At 43.3% G+C, this 16,528-nt stretch overlaps 1 protein-coding gene across 2 annotated transcripts in view; it reads left to right on the top strand.

Annotated features, from left to right (window-relative positions):
* CACNA2D4 (calcium voltage-gated channel auxiliary subunit alpha2delta 4) overlaps positions 1 to 16,528 on the top strand; it is a 134,570-nt gene that overhangs the window by 28,935 nt on the left and 89,107 nt on the right. The window contains exons 11-18 of one of the 2 annotated variants that reach the window (XM_069860983.1): positions 2,123 to 2,236; positions 3,316 to 3,394; positions 5,523 to 5,656; positions 7,382 to 7,399; positions 8,646 to 8,723; positions 10,042 to 10,122; positions 12,491 to 12,565; positions 13,999 to 14,085. In XM_069860983.1, the coding sequence (XP_069717084.1) occupies positions 2,123 to 2,236; positions 3,316 to 3,394; positions 5,523 to 5,656; positions 7,382 to 7,399; positions 8,646 to 8,723; positions 10,042 to 10,122; positions 12,491 to 12,565; positions 13,999 to 14,085 (666 nt within the window). The remainder of the gene's footprint in view (positions 1 to 2,122; positions 2,237 to 3,315; positions 3,395 to 5,522; positions 5,657 to 7,381; positions 7,400 to 8,645; positions 8,724 to 10,041; positions 10,123 to 12,490; positions 12,566 to 13,998; positions 14,086 to 16,528) is intronic. The other variant, XM_069860972.1, reaches the window with a different exon arrangement.

The raw sequence follows: 16,528 nt of genomic DNA, 5'->3' as shown, positions 1-16,528 counted from the left end.
TACCTTCCCTCTTTTGTTTGCACCTAAGAGTATCCTGTGCTTGTTCCTGTTGTGCATCCCCAGCTTTTGCCCTGAGTCTCTTTGCTGAGAAGGGGATGTGCTTTGACTCTTCCTGGAGCTCCACTTACACTCTAGCTAGCAATGTTAGTTTTTTTGCATGGTACAAGGAGTAGAAGCTTTTTGGAACTCTGGAAATGTCAGACCCTGGGGACTCTGAGTAAGACATGGAAGATTCTCACTGCTGGGGTGGTATGACCACAGCAGCAGAGGTACAGTTTGTCTCCTTTCTGAATGTGCTGATCTGGTGATATGAAAGAGAAGGAGAGTGCTCAGTCACCTCATCCTGATTTAGTAGTTTGCATGGATGTTTTGCTTGACAACAGTTAGTCAGGAATGACCCTGTTGTACCACCTTCCTCTCTCATGATCACCTACTGATTCTGGTCAGTGATACAAGTAACGGGATTATCATGAAACAGGGATAGATGAGTTCATAAGTGTGGTCATCTAGAAGCTGTTGAATCCTCGCTTCCTGCAGTAGAGTAAGAGATACTGCAGTGATATTAAGAGTAATGTTGAAGGAGGCAGGACTGATGACATAAGTAGTGGTGGAAGGAGATATTATGGTGGTATTAGAACTGATCTTGGTAATTTCATAATAAGGGCCAATCAAAAAATAACTGTAGAAGTGGTGAAATGACTGGAAATCTGGACTTGGAGCTGGCTTCCAGGTGTCAGTGGTCATGATGTTATTCTGCAGTGGAACCACAGTACCATCACTGTTGGTAAATGCATCTGCCTTCTGTCCTTATGCAGCATTCCCAAACCAGAAGGGACTTGTGAATTGAAGGCTAGAACATGTTAAAAGTCCCACTTCACACCCTGTGCTCTTGTTCTCCCATCCAGTGCCTGCTTTTATTTTATGCAAATAGTCTTGCCACTTGGATACCTTTTTCCTCATTTATAAGATATAACTTCTCCTATAACTCTCCAGTTTAAATTTGCTGCTGTGTTTGATATGACCTTAGTCACCCTTCAATTAGTCTCCCACATGCTTTCCATCTCATGCTATTGTCTGTCATTAATCTCTTGTGCAGAGTTGTCATACCTTCCTCTTCCCATATTTTTTTACTCTGCATCAGTTTTTGTCTCTTCCTTCATTGATTAGACTTTTCCTTGCTCAGAATGTAGAAGCAGTGAGATGCTGTGCAAGGAGAAGTGCGTACTGACACTGAGTTAGGAGCCGTGGCTGCTCATTTTTGTGCCTTGATATCCTCTGTTACCTCCTCTGGTGACTGCTAATTCAAAACCTGTGTTGATGCTGCAGAAGGCAAGGTTCTCTAGAGCCAGGGTACTGGAGGGCATGAGAAGCAAATGGCTCTGCATGCAGGAGCGCTAGACAAGCAGCATTCAAAGGCTTGTCTGGCTTGCCTGTAAGGAAAACACCTGTTCAATGCCTCTCCATGTGTCCTTGGGAGCACATCAATATTTGTACCAGGGTCCCAGTGTACTTCCGCTCTACCTTAAATATCACCTAGGCACAGATAACAGGTCATCTGTCCTTATAGCGTATAGCCTCTCTGTTCCTCTCTGTTTGGCACATTCATAACCTATTTCAGCTTTGATCCAGTAGTCTTCTTTTTTCATGTGTTCCTGCCTTTCTCTGCTATTTTTTTGGCAGTTTGATGGATTTACTCTGAAATAATGAGCCTGATTTCTCCTTCCTCTCACATTTTCTGACATAAAATGCGGCAGTTATTGCTGTCAAATCAGAACTGCAGTGTTTATGGTCAGTCTGCAGTCATTCTGCATAAACAAATGAGACAGTGCAAGACGTGAGGCAGCAGGGAATTGCATCCTTCCTCCATAGCACTCATTTTTCCCTTATTATTTTATTTCTCTAAAGTCTCCTGCATCCACATGTGCCAGGAAGGGTTGTATAAATAAAAAAAAAAAATTATGCAGCATGCACACATAGTCCTTCTTTAAGCGGAGCTTTTTCTGAGCACAGTGTGGGGTTTGCAATATGAAGTCAGGGTCTGGCCCATCATGAATAAATATGCTGCAATTACATGGAAATGGCCTGTGCTGAGATATCTAACGCTCTTCCTCTCTGTTTGTAGTTCAGAGACGCCGGTCAAGGAGGCTTGTGTAACCAAGCTATCATGCTGATCACAGACGGAGCAGTGGAGGATTATGAAGCTGTGTTTGAAAAATACAATTGGCCAGATCGGAAGGTTTGTTTGGGAAACAATAAACAGTAAGGGCAAGGAAAGGTGCTGTCCTGCTATGGTGAGAATAGAAGAGAGTTAGCCAGGATGACTGACAGAGAGGTGTCTGCACATCCTCCAATACCTGCATGCATCCTGCTGTAAACACAAAAGAAAGCAGCCTAGCAGGAGCCTGCTGCAGTAATTTTAGAGGTCATAGGATCACAAATGGATATCTGTAGGTCAGTGCAGGGTTTTTTTTGTATACTTCATCTTCCAATGTTGTGGGCAATCAATACATTCTTCTGATAAGATGGTAAAGATTGAGCTGAGTATTTTAAAAATTAAAAAAACATATTAAGAATTTTAATCCTGTTCACTACTGTTTATAATTGGTCATTTTTGGGGAAAGGTTTGTCCTTTCCCAGTTTTCATGATGGGCAGCAGAAAGGCCCGAACAACCTCTCCAGGTGCCTTTCAGCCCTATTTATTTTGAGGTCTGTGATTACAGGCTTGTACTAGCAGAGCAGACTGTGGAAGTGAAGTAGACCAAGGCTTTTCCTGAACTCTCCTTATTTATTTGTTTACTTCATCCCACCTAGCAACAATGCACAAAAGGAGAGAAGCAGCCTACTGAGAGACCAGAGCATGGGGCTGTTAAAGCAGTTTATTTCAGGATTGGCTTTTTTGTTGTTGGTCAAATACAAGAGAAATGGTGAAGCTTTCTCTAAGTTATTCATGTGGCCAGCTGTTCCCCTGGGTAAAGGATTCCTGTGAGCTATAAACTTCTCTGCATGTGGTTGCTGAGGGCCTGGCAGAACTGCTATCATAAAATCAAACAGAATTTGCACTTCTGCCTTGTTATTCAGATGATCTCGGGTGCTACTTGGCTTTCTAAACTTATTGTAATTGGAAATGAAGTTCCAGCTCATAAAATGTGAAACAATTGGAGCAAGAAGCTCCTGTCTCTGTGTGAAGGCAGAGCTATTGCTCTGTGCCACAAGCAGATATTTACATCAGTGTAGAGCAGGATGCCAAACCTCAGCCGCTTGGATTTGGTAGCATATTATAGCCTAATTCTTCTATCTTTGCATTTCTATTCCCAGGTCCGGGTCTTCACTTACCTCATTGGACGGGAAGTCACTTTTGCCCCCAATGTAAAATGGATCGCCTGCAACAACAAAGGTGCTGTATGAGAATGGCTCCCTGACCCCCATCACATGGACTGCACCTATGGGGCCCTGGACCCCTCTGAGTCTTCCTCGCTAGAGCTGGGGCCCATGAGCCTTTGGCTGAAAGACAACCTGGGGAAAAAAACAAACCCTACATGAAGTGTACCTGTGTCCAACTAACACAAGTCCTCCATGCTGAGGCACCACATTTTCCTGTCATGGTGCCAAGGGACACTATGACCGAGATCCATGCTGGCTGTAGTCCACCTAAGTCCCTGTGCTTATTGTGTCCCAGTTGCTGACTTTTGACAATCTGTCTAAAAACAACCCTGTCAGAAAGTCTGGCATCTTTTGGCTGAGATGTAAAATGAACATCTCTTCTTTAAATATCTTACAGCACTTTTCACAAGGTTTGCAGGTTAACCTCCATATCCTGGCCAAATTCTTTGTGTGCCAGTGGTTTCACTGAAGTACCAGAATAGCCTGCTACTCTCACCCCAACACTAATATTTGCTCTAGCTGGCATGAAATGGAATGAATGGGAAAATCCATTCAGAGTAGGCAACTCACCTCTGTGCTTTTTGGGTCATGTAAAAAGTCCAGTTAGCCCTGTCAAAGCCTGCAAGGGTAAAGGAAGAGAGGGGGGATTAAAAAGACTATCCATTTGGCCATGACTTGGCCTCTGTGTGTCTGGAGATAGTTGGCAATGCTTGCTACATCAGTATATGGCTTAAACAGGGAATGGAATGGAATGGAATGGAATGGAATGGAATGGAATGGAATGGAATGGAATGGAATGGAGAAGAGAATGGAATAGGGAAGGGAAGGGAAGGGAAGGGAAGGGAAGGGAAGGGAAGGGAAGGGAAGGGAAGGGAAGGGAAGGGAAGGGAAGGGAAGGGAAGGGAAAACTGAAGCTGGGGGCTGAACTAGCTAGGAATATTGTCTCTTTTCCTATCTGAACAGTGGCTCCATCTTACTACACAATGTATGGGTGCATTTGTTCTTGAAAATAATTGACAGACAAGTTGCTGGAAAAATGTCTGTGAGCTGGGGATGTTCTAGGCTCAACCATTCATCTATGAGCACTACAAATCACATGCAACATTTTTAGGTTTTAGTGGATGAAACAAAACCCTGGATTTCAGATTGGTTATTCATCCATTAGACTAGTGACAGGAAACTCATGGAACTGTTGATTCATCATAAAATGTGAGGACAGATTCTCCTGAATAACTAAATTGAGAATAAATATATGCTTTTTGCACTTGAATTCTCACTTACTAGACTTGAGGTCTGCAGAAGGCTCACTGATTTTGGTTCTTTGGTTTCAACACGTTGTACAGCTCTTGTAGTCCTTGTTTTCAAGCACACTAAATCTGTTTCCACATCACAAAGCTCATGAGCCCATTCACGTGGCAGAGCTTTCCTAGTGGTAACAAAAGTTACCTATCTGACATACCCCATCCTATACCAAGTACAATCAACCATTTCTATGTGGTGAGAAGCATGACAAGAGTTCTTGTGACGTTAGACTATGTTAGCATTACTAATCAGTTAAGCAGCTAGTTTTGAGGACCTTTTGATAACTTGAAAACATTTTTTTCCCCTGTACTTCCTCTGGTAGTTAAGACTGTTAGTAGTCCATTTGCAGGGACGAAGCTCTGGAAATAAGTAACTTGCGCTTTTACATTCTGTTTCCAATGGACAGACAGAAGTAGTTGGATTTAAAAACTAGGCAGACTGAAGAGTGCTTAAAAAACAGGAAGAGAAGTTGAGAGTTTGGGCTTAAAATAAAATTGGGCAGGGGAGTAGCCTGGTGGAATACCTTGTTTGTGTATCTTTGGCCTTTGGGACCAAAGACAGCCTGATTCATAGATGGCTTTGTGTAAGATCCAAAGCAACATTTTACATTGCTTGGCACAATCATGGTTACACTAAGACTCTGGTCTTGAGCATTGGTCCAGTATTTTGAGAAGAACAGAACCGGTGCTTTGAAACTGGGTTGCCACAGAAATGCATGTCCGCTGAAGTTTGTGCGTACAAGGCACATAAAGGCACTTTTTGTAAAAAGCAGATATGCTCATTTAAAAGTACAGAAGGCACATTAGCAGAGTGACTCACACTTCTGTTTCTCCATAAAGGCTACTACACTCAGATCTCCACGCTGGCAGATGTCCAGGAGAACGTGATGGAGTACCTGCATGTGCTCAGCCGCCCCATGGTCATCAACCATGACCATGACATTATTTGGACTGAAGCCTACATGGACAGTGCGGTAAGGACCTACAGCACACGTATTTAGTTAGCTAACAGTAAGGCCTGTGGGCCAAACCAACAAAGGTCTTAGGCACCCAGCTATTATGTTAGGCATAAAACTTGTCCCCGCTTCCTATCTAAACTTTTCACATGTATCAGAATCTAAATATAAACCTGAAATTTATGTAAAACCAGGAGTTGGTTGATTGATAGAAAATACTGGTCTCTGGCTCTGCTGAGACAGACAATATTTGTTTTTCTGCTCACTCCTAGAGTTGAAATGTGTATGCAGACTCAGGTCTGAATGTGCAGTGACCCAGGAGCCCATGAATAATTACACAGACACAGCATGACTTAAGCAGTACTCCTGTGAAAGCAGGTTACCTTCTAAAGGATTATTCACAGGAAAGATTATTTACAGCTCAGGATATGGGTCACGGAGATTTATTTCCTTCAGTCTAGTAGCTAACAACATGCTGCTTGCCATTCAACCATATAGATCTCAGTCTGGGAAGCAGGCTCACTCTTTCATTCTTTGGTCTGGGAAGACCTAACAGCACCACAGCAACCCTGTGCTCAGCCCTGTGGGTATAGGACATATCAGACTTTCTGGGAGGGGAAAAAAAGGACCAAATGGTCAGAATTTCTGATGCCCCTTGCTTTGTCTCAGGCCCGTTCTACAGGAAGATGTAAGACATTTGGACCATGAGCAGGTGCTATTACAATGTTGTGGTGCTAAACCAGCTTTAAAATCCAAAGGAGTGAAGGGAAGGAAGTAGATCACCACTGGAAGGAGCTGCCCCCTGCACTTCCCCAAATGGAAGACTTTCCTCAATCTCCATCTCCATCCATGTTTACATTGCAGAAAAAGAAAGATACGGTTCTTCTTTTGGGGCTCTTTGTGCTTTCAGGGAGATATAGAGCTGACCTCTTCCCAACTCCCCTCTTCCAGAAACAAGCCTCAGGTCTCAGGACTGTTTACACTGCCTGATAGGAAAAATATTCTAGAAAAATTGAGAATGTTTCCATACACAATCCCACTGTAGGACTGAAGCTGTTGGCTCCAATCTAGCCAGGTGTCTGTCTGCCACAGCCCTAAAGGAGCTGGAGAGAACCCACAGTTTTCAGGTTTAAGATCCATGGTGAGAGACCTGAACTCTCTGTGTGTTGGAGTCAAACTAGGGGTACTGAGTTTAGCTTTGTAGCAGGGAACGTGGAAGTCCAAGTCCCATGTAGCACTGCTTGGTGCTTAAAGGTAAGACCGCATGAACCCTAAGAAATACCTCCAAAGCAGCCAAGCTTGCACCATCACGGTACAAAGGTGTTATGCTCTTGTGGGAGGCAACTGTTTTCCACATCTGTGCTGTGGCTGACCATTAGGTCTGCAGCTGTGGCACTCTAGCTCTATGAGGGTGATGTGGGGATTGTCTTCTGCTGCAGGAACTGTGCCAGGTGAGAGCTCGGGACATGGTACTGAAGTGTGCTAAGCTAAGCAAAATCTCCAGAAATGCTACTAACTATCCAGGAAGTTCACTTCAGTAGCAAGCATGCTGCCCCTGGCACTGGGGTCAGACTTCCCAAAGCAGCCAGAAGGATTTGTTTGCTGCATTTTTTTTTTTCTGCATCACTTTTCTTACCTCTTTGCTTGGCTTGCCATTCATTTCCTCAACCCTAACCTCTCCCATCTTTGATTCATTCTTCCATTCATGTATTCACTCATCTGTTCATCCATGTCTCTCACTAGCTGCCACAGTCTGAGGAGGTAACTTCACCCTGTGTTTTGTGAGGAGGACGTTGTTTTCCTTGTGCCAGTTCTTGTGTCAGTGCCAGCGTTCACAGCCACAGCTGGCCTGTACATCTGGAGGGGGGTGGGAGGTGCAGCACTGAAGGAGACCTTTTACGCTGGCCAGAAGAGAGGAAATGCTGGATGTACTGGAGAGCTGTGCTGTGCTGTTGGTTCAGAGTAGGTAGGGGTGTCTGTGTGGTGCAGTAGCTTAGTTCACTGGATCTTTTTTTCCATATGTCCAGTGAGTGCCAGAGTTTACTTGCTGTGTGAATGCTCCTGTGAATAGGAATTTTCCGCAAAGGATCATCCAGACCAGTAGCTCAAGATACTAGGCTCAAATCTCCATCAAGCAACTGCATAGATTATGGATTGGATCCTAGTGTGTACTGTAACAGAGACTGGAGGTCATTTCTTGCCTTGCTAATTACTCGACCAAATGAGAGGTGGAAGGGAGATGCTACTGGCATGGAGGGATTAGGTCCTTTTTTCTAGCTAGGCATGTGTGGGAGACTCCTTTGCATGTGTCTTGCCTGTTTTATGTCCTTTCTTATGTGTTTTTAGAGCATCTGTCTTCTGCAGTACTGGCAGCCTCTATTACCCCCTTGTATGTGCATGTTCTGTATCCCCTGTAGAGATAGCTCACCGTGTTGTATGTTTGGGATGTGGTTTTGTCTCTGTTTTTCCTAAGCTTAGATGCTTGAGTAACAATTGCATATAAGAAAGCTCTGTGTACATTTGTGCCCTTTAAATATTTGCCTGTGGTATTTCTCATTTGTGTGTTCATGTGTTTGTTACATATATGTTATGTTGTTTGTGATTTTGCTCCTATTTTTGTTGCTTTATTCTGTTCTCCTTGTGTTGGTGTTTTTTATTCTTGTTGTGTAAGTACTCATGTCTACACTCCCAATGCATGGTGGGTACTAATTGTGCCACTGCTTCTACAGGTTCTCATCTCTTCCCAGTTCTTTAACATCTCCTGCTTCAACATATTTCACTGGTTTTCATCCCATGCTCATCACCCTACATGAGCAAGCATCCTCCCTATCATCCTCTTGGATATGGAGTGTTGAAAAGTGCTGCCATCTGTTTTTAGAGGGGTGTGGGAGGCAAGGAGGTGGCTAATTGTAATCAACATCTGGGGTCCTTGGGAATTCCAGTGCCTTTCGTTCGGGTTATCTGTGGTATCGCATTTGTTAACGCATGTCTTGTTGCTCTGTGGCAGCTCTTTGCATCTCAAGCTCAAAGTCTGTTGCTCATGACAACAGTGGCTATGCCAGTCTTCAGCAAAAAGAATGAGACGGTGAGTACAACACAGGCTTTGCTCTCCTTCCAGCCAGCAGAGGTGGAAAGATGCAGCAGACCTTTGTGGGTGCTTAAAGCAAATGGGTCTCTGAAAGAAGGGCTGGTCATTTTGGGCTGTGGTAGACCTCTGGCAGGACGTGGAGCTGATAATTTATCTGTCAAAATTTATCATTTCCTTTCAATGATATTTCTTAAAAATACCCCTTAGGTATGACACTTCTTCCTGTTTCATCCCTTCCAATTTCAAACTAAGCCTAATTCACAGACCCATAAAGTTTCAGGCTGGAAGAGATCATTACCTTTATAGTCTGTGAATTTTATTGCAGAACTTTACGTTACATACAGATGGCCCTTCATGAGCCTAACAACCTGTGTTTGGCAAAAGTGTCACTGACGAAAAGCATCCAGTCCTGAGCTCTCCATTGTGGCTTCTCATTCTCCATTAAAAATTGGCATCTCAATTCCACTTTCAATTTGTCTGATCTCACCTTTCTGTCATAATGGTTTCTCTGCTAAAAAGCCTGTACCCTTTGGTATCCTCCAGGGAAGCATCTTCTACTCTGCAATAAAGTCAAACCTGTCTATCTTTTGATAAGATACAGAAGTTGAATGATCTAGGTGTCTAGGGCATTTCCTCTGGGTTTTGAAAACATTTAGACACTCTTCCATAACATTTTCAGTTTCTCAACATCTTTTTAAAATGATGGACGGTACTTACCGTTGCTGTACAAGGGATGAACTTTTCATCCGACGTCCTAAAAACAATTGTCTGCCTTCTCCACCTGAGGCTGGCCTTAGACTGTATTATCACAGTTCTGCTGTGGGAGTCTGTGTGTCACTTTTCCATCATGCTCCACAGAGGTTTCTTCAACAAGGAGTTCCCCATTTTGTGGAAATTTCCTGCATTCTTTTTTCCATGGCTAACAATTTTGTATTTAATGTTCAGTTTAATTGGACCAAGTTATCGATCCATCCATGCTGATCTGCATTATTGACTTGCCCTTACTGTTATTTGCACATACTGAATGCAGGGGTCTGCCCTCAAAACTTGTTGTGATAATTTTATATTAATTCTGAATCATAGTGAGAAATGCTGACTAGTAGTGGGTAGAAACTTTCCTTTCCCTAAACAACAGAGCAACTCACTGAGACTTTTTAAGGTATGTTAGTTGAGTTTGAATGCATTCATATTCATACCAGCCTAGAGAGAATATGTGAGAGACTAAGAAGAAGGCAATGTATGTATATTTGATGTGTATTCCAACAGAGATCTACCAAAGTTTTCTTCAAAAAATGGTTTCTCCTTTGTTTTTAAGCGATCTCATGGCATTCTTCTGGGTGTGGTTGGCTCTGATGTGCCACTGAGGGAGCTGTTAAAACTTGCTCCACGGTATAAGGTAAGACAGAAATAATGTAATTTGTTATTCCGCACAGCAAAATCGTCAGTCATTCTTCCCCAGGCGTGACTGAAAAAATTAATTTTCTGCCTGTAGGAAGAACTACGAGCATAAAGCAAGAGGTGTTGGATGTGATGACGGGTGGTTTCTATATAGCTAGCACATGGGAAATTACTACTAGAAGCTCTTAGGCTGCTTCAGAAACACAAGGACTGAATGATCCAGTAGACTGGTCGTGGAGATTTTGCATCTTAATGGTCACCAACTTAGATCCCTCAGAGATTATACAGATCTGACAGCCTATCTTAGAAGAACTGAAGTTATATATCCAGTTCCCAGTGAACCAAACCTGCCATGCCAGCTGTCACAAAATAAACTAGTTTCACTGTCAGTATTCTTAGCAGAAAAGCTGAGGACTGAATGGACTGTGGAGAGTCAACTTTTTAGTCATGCCTAAAGATTCCTTTCCAGAGATCAGCATGAAGATTTCTTGGCAGGACAGTGTACAGGATGCTGGCTCTTACTCACTTGTGCTGTACCTAGATAGCCTATTTCCCCTCCAGAATTTAGTCCAGCAACTTTTCATTAACTCTATGTTCAATATATTGAAAAAAAAAATGTTCATCCACAGCAACAGACACATGAGATGCACTGTTTAGTTTTGTTTCTGTTGTAAATTCTATGCAGTAACCTTTTGTTTAATCAGCCTGCACACCAGAAGACAGCAAGCAAATCTAAGGATCACCACAAAATCATTTTCAGTTTCTCTTAAATAACTATCCAACAATTACTAGCAGTTAGGCAGTGGTCCAAAACCTGATTTCTGAAGCCTAACAGGACTGAAAGTGCTGTCAGAAGCTATGAATTTATATGGCGCTTCCAGACATGGATGCAGGGCAGATCATTCACATGCAGCTGTAGGAAATGATCCTTCAGGTAACCCAGGAACTATGAGTGTCAGGGTGCATGCAAAAGCTAGCTGGTTTGGGGAAACTTTGTCCAGGAGCTTCAGTTTTTATACACGTTTATTTTCACTGTAAGACTAATACCCTTACAACTCCAACATCACTCAAAGACTGTGTTTCACAATAATCTTTCTTCTGGGCCAAGGGGGAACCTAGTCTTTCCTGCAAGCAGTGCCAGAAAAGGAAGTAAAATCATGGGAAGGATTTCTTTACATCAGAGGCAGGACACGACTCCCCAGATCTTCTAACTCCAGACCAGTCTAGAAACCTGGGATCTTCAACTCGAATACCCTGGTATACAGGTTACAAAGGACCAGTTCCAGAGTTACATTTATGATCACACTTACTGAGCTGGGAAATTTCAGCTTTAACAAAACAACAATGAAGTTTGCTGTAGTCCTGATCCAATATCTTGGATTCATTCCTGCCACACTGAGCTGAGTTGATCTCAGTGTGCTTTGCAAATACGTTTCGCATAGCAAGAGTCCAAAGTTTTGATCTGAGATGTGTGAAACACAGAATTCATTCCCTCTAAAAAGGCACAGGAGGATTGTAAATTACTTACCTACCCACCTTCCTATTGTTATCCCTCCAGGGTTGTCTCTGTAGGAACATAAAATTGCAACATTTCTTTTGAGATAGAAACCTTAGCCATTCTCATTTTCCTTGAGACACCTCTTCTTTTGGCAAGTGCAATAGGTTTTGAGCAACTCAGGCTTTAGCTGGAATTTGTATTATATATGGGTTTGATCAGAGTAATTGCTCTCTCAGAAACCTCTTGCAGATCAGGTTAGCCAGTGTCTGTGCTTGTTGGATTTTGCTATTCCTTAGAAAGCCTTTTAAGACTACAGGCTTGCACAATTGGCCAGGGGTAGGTCTGGTCTTGCCAACAATTAAGCATAATGCAGAGCAACTCTGAACATCGACCAGGTTTCCAGGGAAGCCATCTGTGAGATTCACACTCACTTGTTCATTCACTGCTGTGCATGTGTAGTGATGGGCATAAAGACCTATCACCACTGCTTCCTTACTGTTTACAACAATCACCACCATTGCACATTCTGTGTGCAGCACTGCTGTGCCTGCTGTGGAGGGCTTATTCTCTTTCTGGGTAGTTATGGTCCACAAGGGCAATCAGGCTCTAGGAGGGCACCTTTATCTGAACGTGTACACAAATCAACTACCTGCCCATCCTTTTGTGCTTCCAAGCGTAGTCAGCCTGCTTAGACAGAGTGGCCAGAGATGTGGAGGTAAACGGTTTGGGATGGATGCAATTTTCTGCTGGCCAATACCTTTAAAAAGAAAATGTTTCCCAATATCAGTGGTTCCAGGGTACAAGTGGCACCCATTACAAAGCAGTATTTCTAGTAAAGCACTAATTCTTCTAATGACTCTTTCTCCAGCTGGGTGTCCATGGATACGCCTTTCTGAACACCAATAACGGCTACATCCTTTCACATCCAGACCTCCGTCCTCTGGTATGTATAGCTGTGGATTTGAGAACTTTTGCTTACTTGGAAACAGTGGCTTTCAGGAATGCTCCTCATTTCTCATATTTTATAGAGCTGTAAAGGATACCAGGCTCTGACATAAAGCCATCCAGGAGCATGAGGGCCAGAGAAATCAAATTGACACACACAGATGTATATATGCACACACACGTTTATGAAGTGTAAGGTGCCCTGTCCATACTCCATGAGAGTGCATGTGAGGGCTGTATTTGCACCCACTCACTGCATTGTGGGTGTGCATGTATCTGTGTCCATGCAAGGTTTCTTTGCTAGCTAGGCTGAAGAAACAATTCCCCTCACTCAGATATATCTCCTACAAGAAGATTCAGCATGCGTAGCACCTCAGTAATAGCTACCCAGCAGCTCTGATCTTGGACATTTTGGGAATCTGAGGCTAGAGGGGTCCAGTACCACAAATCTTAGTATCATGGTAAGTTGGAGATAATTTAGAGACCAATAGGTTTCAAAGATCTGCTGGGGCTTGAGGGAGTGGACACAAGGACAATGTTTCTCCCTTGTAGTGCTACCCAGAGCTCCAGACCGCACATCTGTCTGCAAAAATAGAGCTGGTCTCATTAGTCAGATGCCCAGGCACACAATGATTTTACATTTCATACACATCAGCTGGCACAAATCCACCTGCACATAGTTATAACCACTAATGTGGTTACTGGCAAGAGGCAGTGTCACCACAAATCTTCATGGTACCTGTTTTCAAAAAGGCAGCTTTGCACAGGGAGACAAAAGCCTAGGTGGTTACATCACTAGGTGATGAGAAGGGACACACAGTATTTCCAGAGTGGGGCAGGGCAAAGCTAGGCAAAGGCACTGCTTTATCTTCCACCTAAAATTGGCCTCTCTTACTCTGCTTCACACCTTTTCCTTCACGCAGAAGATTACAGGGAAATAGCTTTATTGCATCAGTTAACCCTTGGTGAAAAGCCTACCTTTCTGTCAGTGGAGCCAAAGCCTCATCCCCATCAGAAAAGATCTCCTGCTGGTATTACAGTGTTAATGGGATTACACTCTTAGCTAGGGGAAAAACTGATTTCCTGGAGGCAAATGTATTGTACTGATCTATTTAGAAGAATATTCCATAAAAGAGGCTGTAACCTTTATATACAAATTTACCTGAGTTCCTGCGTGTCCCTTGCTCCTGGAACAGCCTCTCCCACCTGTGCTGTCCTAGCCCCACACTGCCTGCATGAAAAAATACATGGCATGGGACCAAGAAGGCACTTGAACCCAAACACTGCCTCTCCAGTCAGAGAATGAATGAGACACCTCTGTTTTACAAATTAGATATCAATTCTTATAGAGTTAGTTTAGGAAGTTATCTAGTCACTCACTTGGGTGGGGGTTTTTATGTTTTGTTGTGTTTTTTTTTTAATAAATGCCAGTATAAAGAAGGAAAGAAACTGAAGCCTAAGCCAAACTACAACAGCGTAGATCTCTCAGAAGTGGAATGGGAAGACCAGGATGAAATAGTGAGTATCAGAAAGTGAATTTACCCTTTTCTGTAGTCTCTTCTTTCAATTACTTTGTGTGCCTATATGGAAAGGGTGGAGAAGCAGCAGGCACTCCTGATTTCTTCTGTGCCAGACTGGCCCTGACTAAGAGGCTGGTGGTCTACAAGAGGGCAAGAATTATACTCCCCTACAGGTTGCTTGTCTTCCTTCCCAGTATGAGTTTTCCTTCTTGTGGAACAGTGTGGGAAAGTGCTGGCAGGAGGAAGGAAGCACTTTGTAGAGTGCTCCAGGGAGACAGTCTGCGTGTATGTGGCCCAAATGCTGCCTCGATACAAAGCCAAGATAGCTTGGAGTGTGGCAGCATCCCATGACATTACCCATACCTGTACTATGTGAGTTATAGCTGAAGCCACTCAACTAACGAGATCTGCAACAAGGAAGAGAGTGCATTCAAAAAGAAACTTAAGCTTGCAGTCACCATTCATAATAGATAAAGAGGATGATGGACTTAGACACTTGAGAAAAACAGATTTCCATAAACCGCTTTATTGCACAGATGTGGAGGCACTGAAATCAATAGCTGACCAGAGATACAAGATCAGAAAATGCCTTTTCTACTGTCTCTCAAGCAATATTATTAAAAAGTGATAAACAATAAACAGCATGCACTTTGACAGCTGCACATAGCCTTGCTGAGCAACTAGGAACACAGGTATAATGAGAAGGTAGAGAGATTTCTCTGCAGCAGGTATTCTTTTACTCAGAAGAATTAGGAGAGCCTAGATACTTGAGTTACTAAGATAAGAACTGAATTTGGAGTAAGATAGAATTAGCTGTGGAACACATGCTTCTGGATTACAGGGGAGACTGCTGAGATAAACGGATCTGATGCTATACATATCCACTTAAACAGGTAGGACAAATGAACTGCCCAGCAAGAGGATCAAAGTAGCTATGGTTGCCAGTGCAGGCCAAGTACAAAGGGCCACACCAAAGGAACCTGGGAAGTGCAGGAGTGGTAAATTGAGAAAGCAAAAGCAAGGGGGGGGGTGGGAAACATGGAAAGAAAGACAAAAATAGGAGGCTTTACATGGAGAGGGACCACCAAGTTGCAGGTTCTCGACAGCTTCAACATTGATACCTGAATGCAAATTTGATGCGAAATGTGAGGTTTCTGTCTGTAAAACTAGCCAGTGGAAAAAAGTGTTAAAAGAGGCATGAAAACCGAAGCTATTTTGTGTTCCTGTGCTGCATCTTCAAGAAGAAAGAAAGGTTGCAATCACTGAGGGTATAAAGACATTCAGTGATGCAAACAATATCTGCAGTGTGATTTCAGCAGGGCTAGAGACTCTCAAGATACACCCACTGCAGCAGAAAGCTGCCAACATTTCAACACTCAGATTTGCAGCTATGGTATTAGATCAATGACAGACTCAACATCAGCTGCAGTATAATCTCAGCAACACTGATAAGCAGCAAATTCAGACTGGAAAAATATGCCCAAGTGCTAATGATGTGTAATACAGCCAGCTGCTAAAAAGAAATCTAGGGGAGGGAAGATGGCACTGCCTGGAAAACACCAGTAGTACTATCTGTAGCTGGGCAGCAAGGAACTTTGGGCTTGCTTGTAAAGCACCACAGGCATATTCTCAGTGTGAGGGGAAAAGGGAAAGTTCAACAAATCCTTTCCAGCTGTCTAGGAGCCATCACCCAAACAGATTTTCTACAGTCTTGACAGAATCCCTGAAAAGCGATTAGCCTGCAAGGATGTTGAAATTGAGTGGCAAAACACCTAGATGTTGCGAGACCTCTCAGGTAAACCGTATGTCTGTGTTAGTTTAAAACTAAACAAGCAGACAGGGAAAAGGAGTCAGCACCTCTCACTGCCAGTGATGGAGACTGCACAGACTCATTGCCCTGGAGCAGGAGAGTTCGCTATTTAGGGTGTCAGAAATGAATGCCCTGCACCAGACAACCTCTCCGTCCAAACTCTCTACACATTTTTCAAAGTGGAGGCCAGCTGTTGCCAGAAGTATCCTGCCTAAAGAGGACTGAGCATTATGGTGTCTCCCAGACACCAGGACAGTAATTGATTACTCAATGCCAGAGAAGCTACTGGGGAAGTATCTGCAAGCCTGGATTGTGCCACCAGCCTACAGTCGCTGTCACCTGGGGGCTGGGCACAGGACAAGTTCCCTGCCTGCAGGCTGGCTGGAGCTGAGGAAATCCAAGGAGATCTCAAATATCCACTGATTCAACCCTCTGCTGCCTTATGGGGCAACAACAGATGCCTGACATTCAAGAAGAAAATATGGATGAAACAACAATATCTGAACTAAACCCAGAACCCATAGCAAATGACTCTGGCAAGAGGTCAAATGTTCTTAGACAAAAAGCAGTAACAGTACTAGTCAGTGTTTTGATTTCCAAGATATGGGCCTTGGGAAACACAAACTTCATA

The sequence above is a fragment of the Phaenicophaeus curvirostris genome, chromosome 1 (genome assembly GCF_032191515.1).
Source record: "Phaenicophaeus curvirostris isolate KB17595 chromosome 1, BPBGC_Pcur_1.0, whole genome shotgun sequence".
Taxonomy (NCBI): domain Eukaryota; kingdom Metazoa; phylum Chordata; class Aves; order Cuculiformes; family Cuculidae; genus Phaenicophaeus; species Phaenicophaeus curvirostris.
Note: the sequence above shows the minus strand (reverse complement) of the source record. Positions and strands in the feature narration are given on the sequence as shown.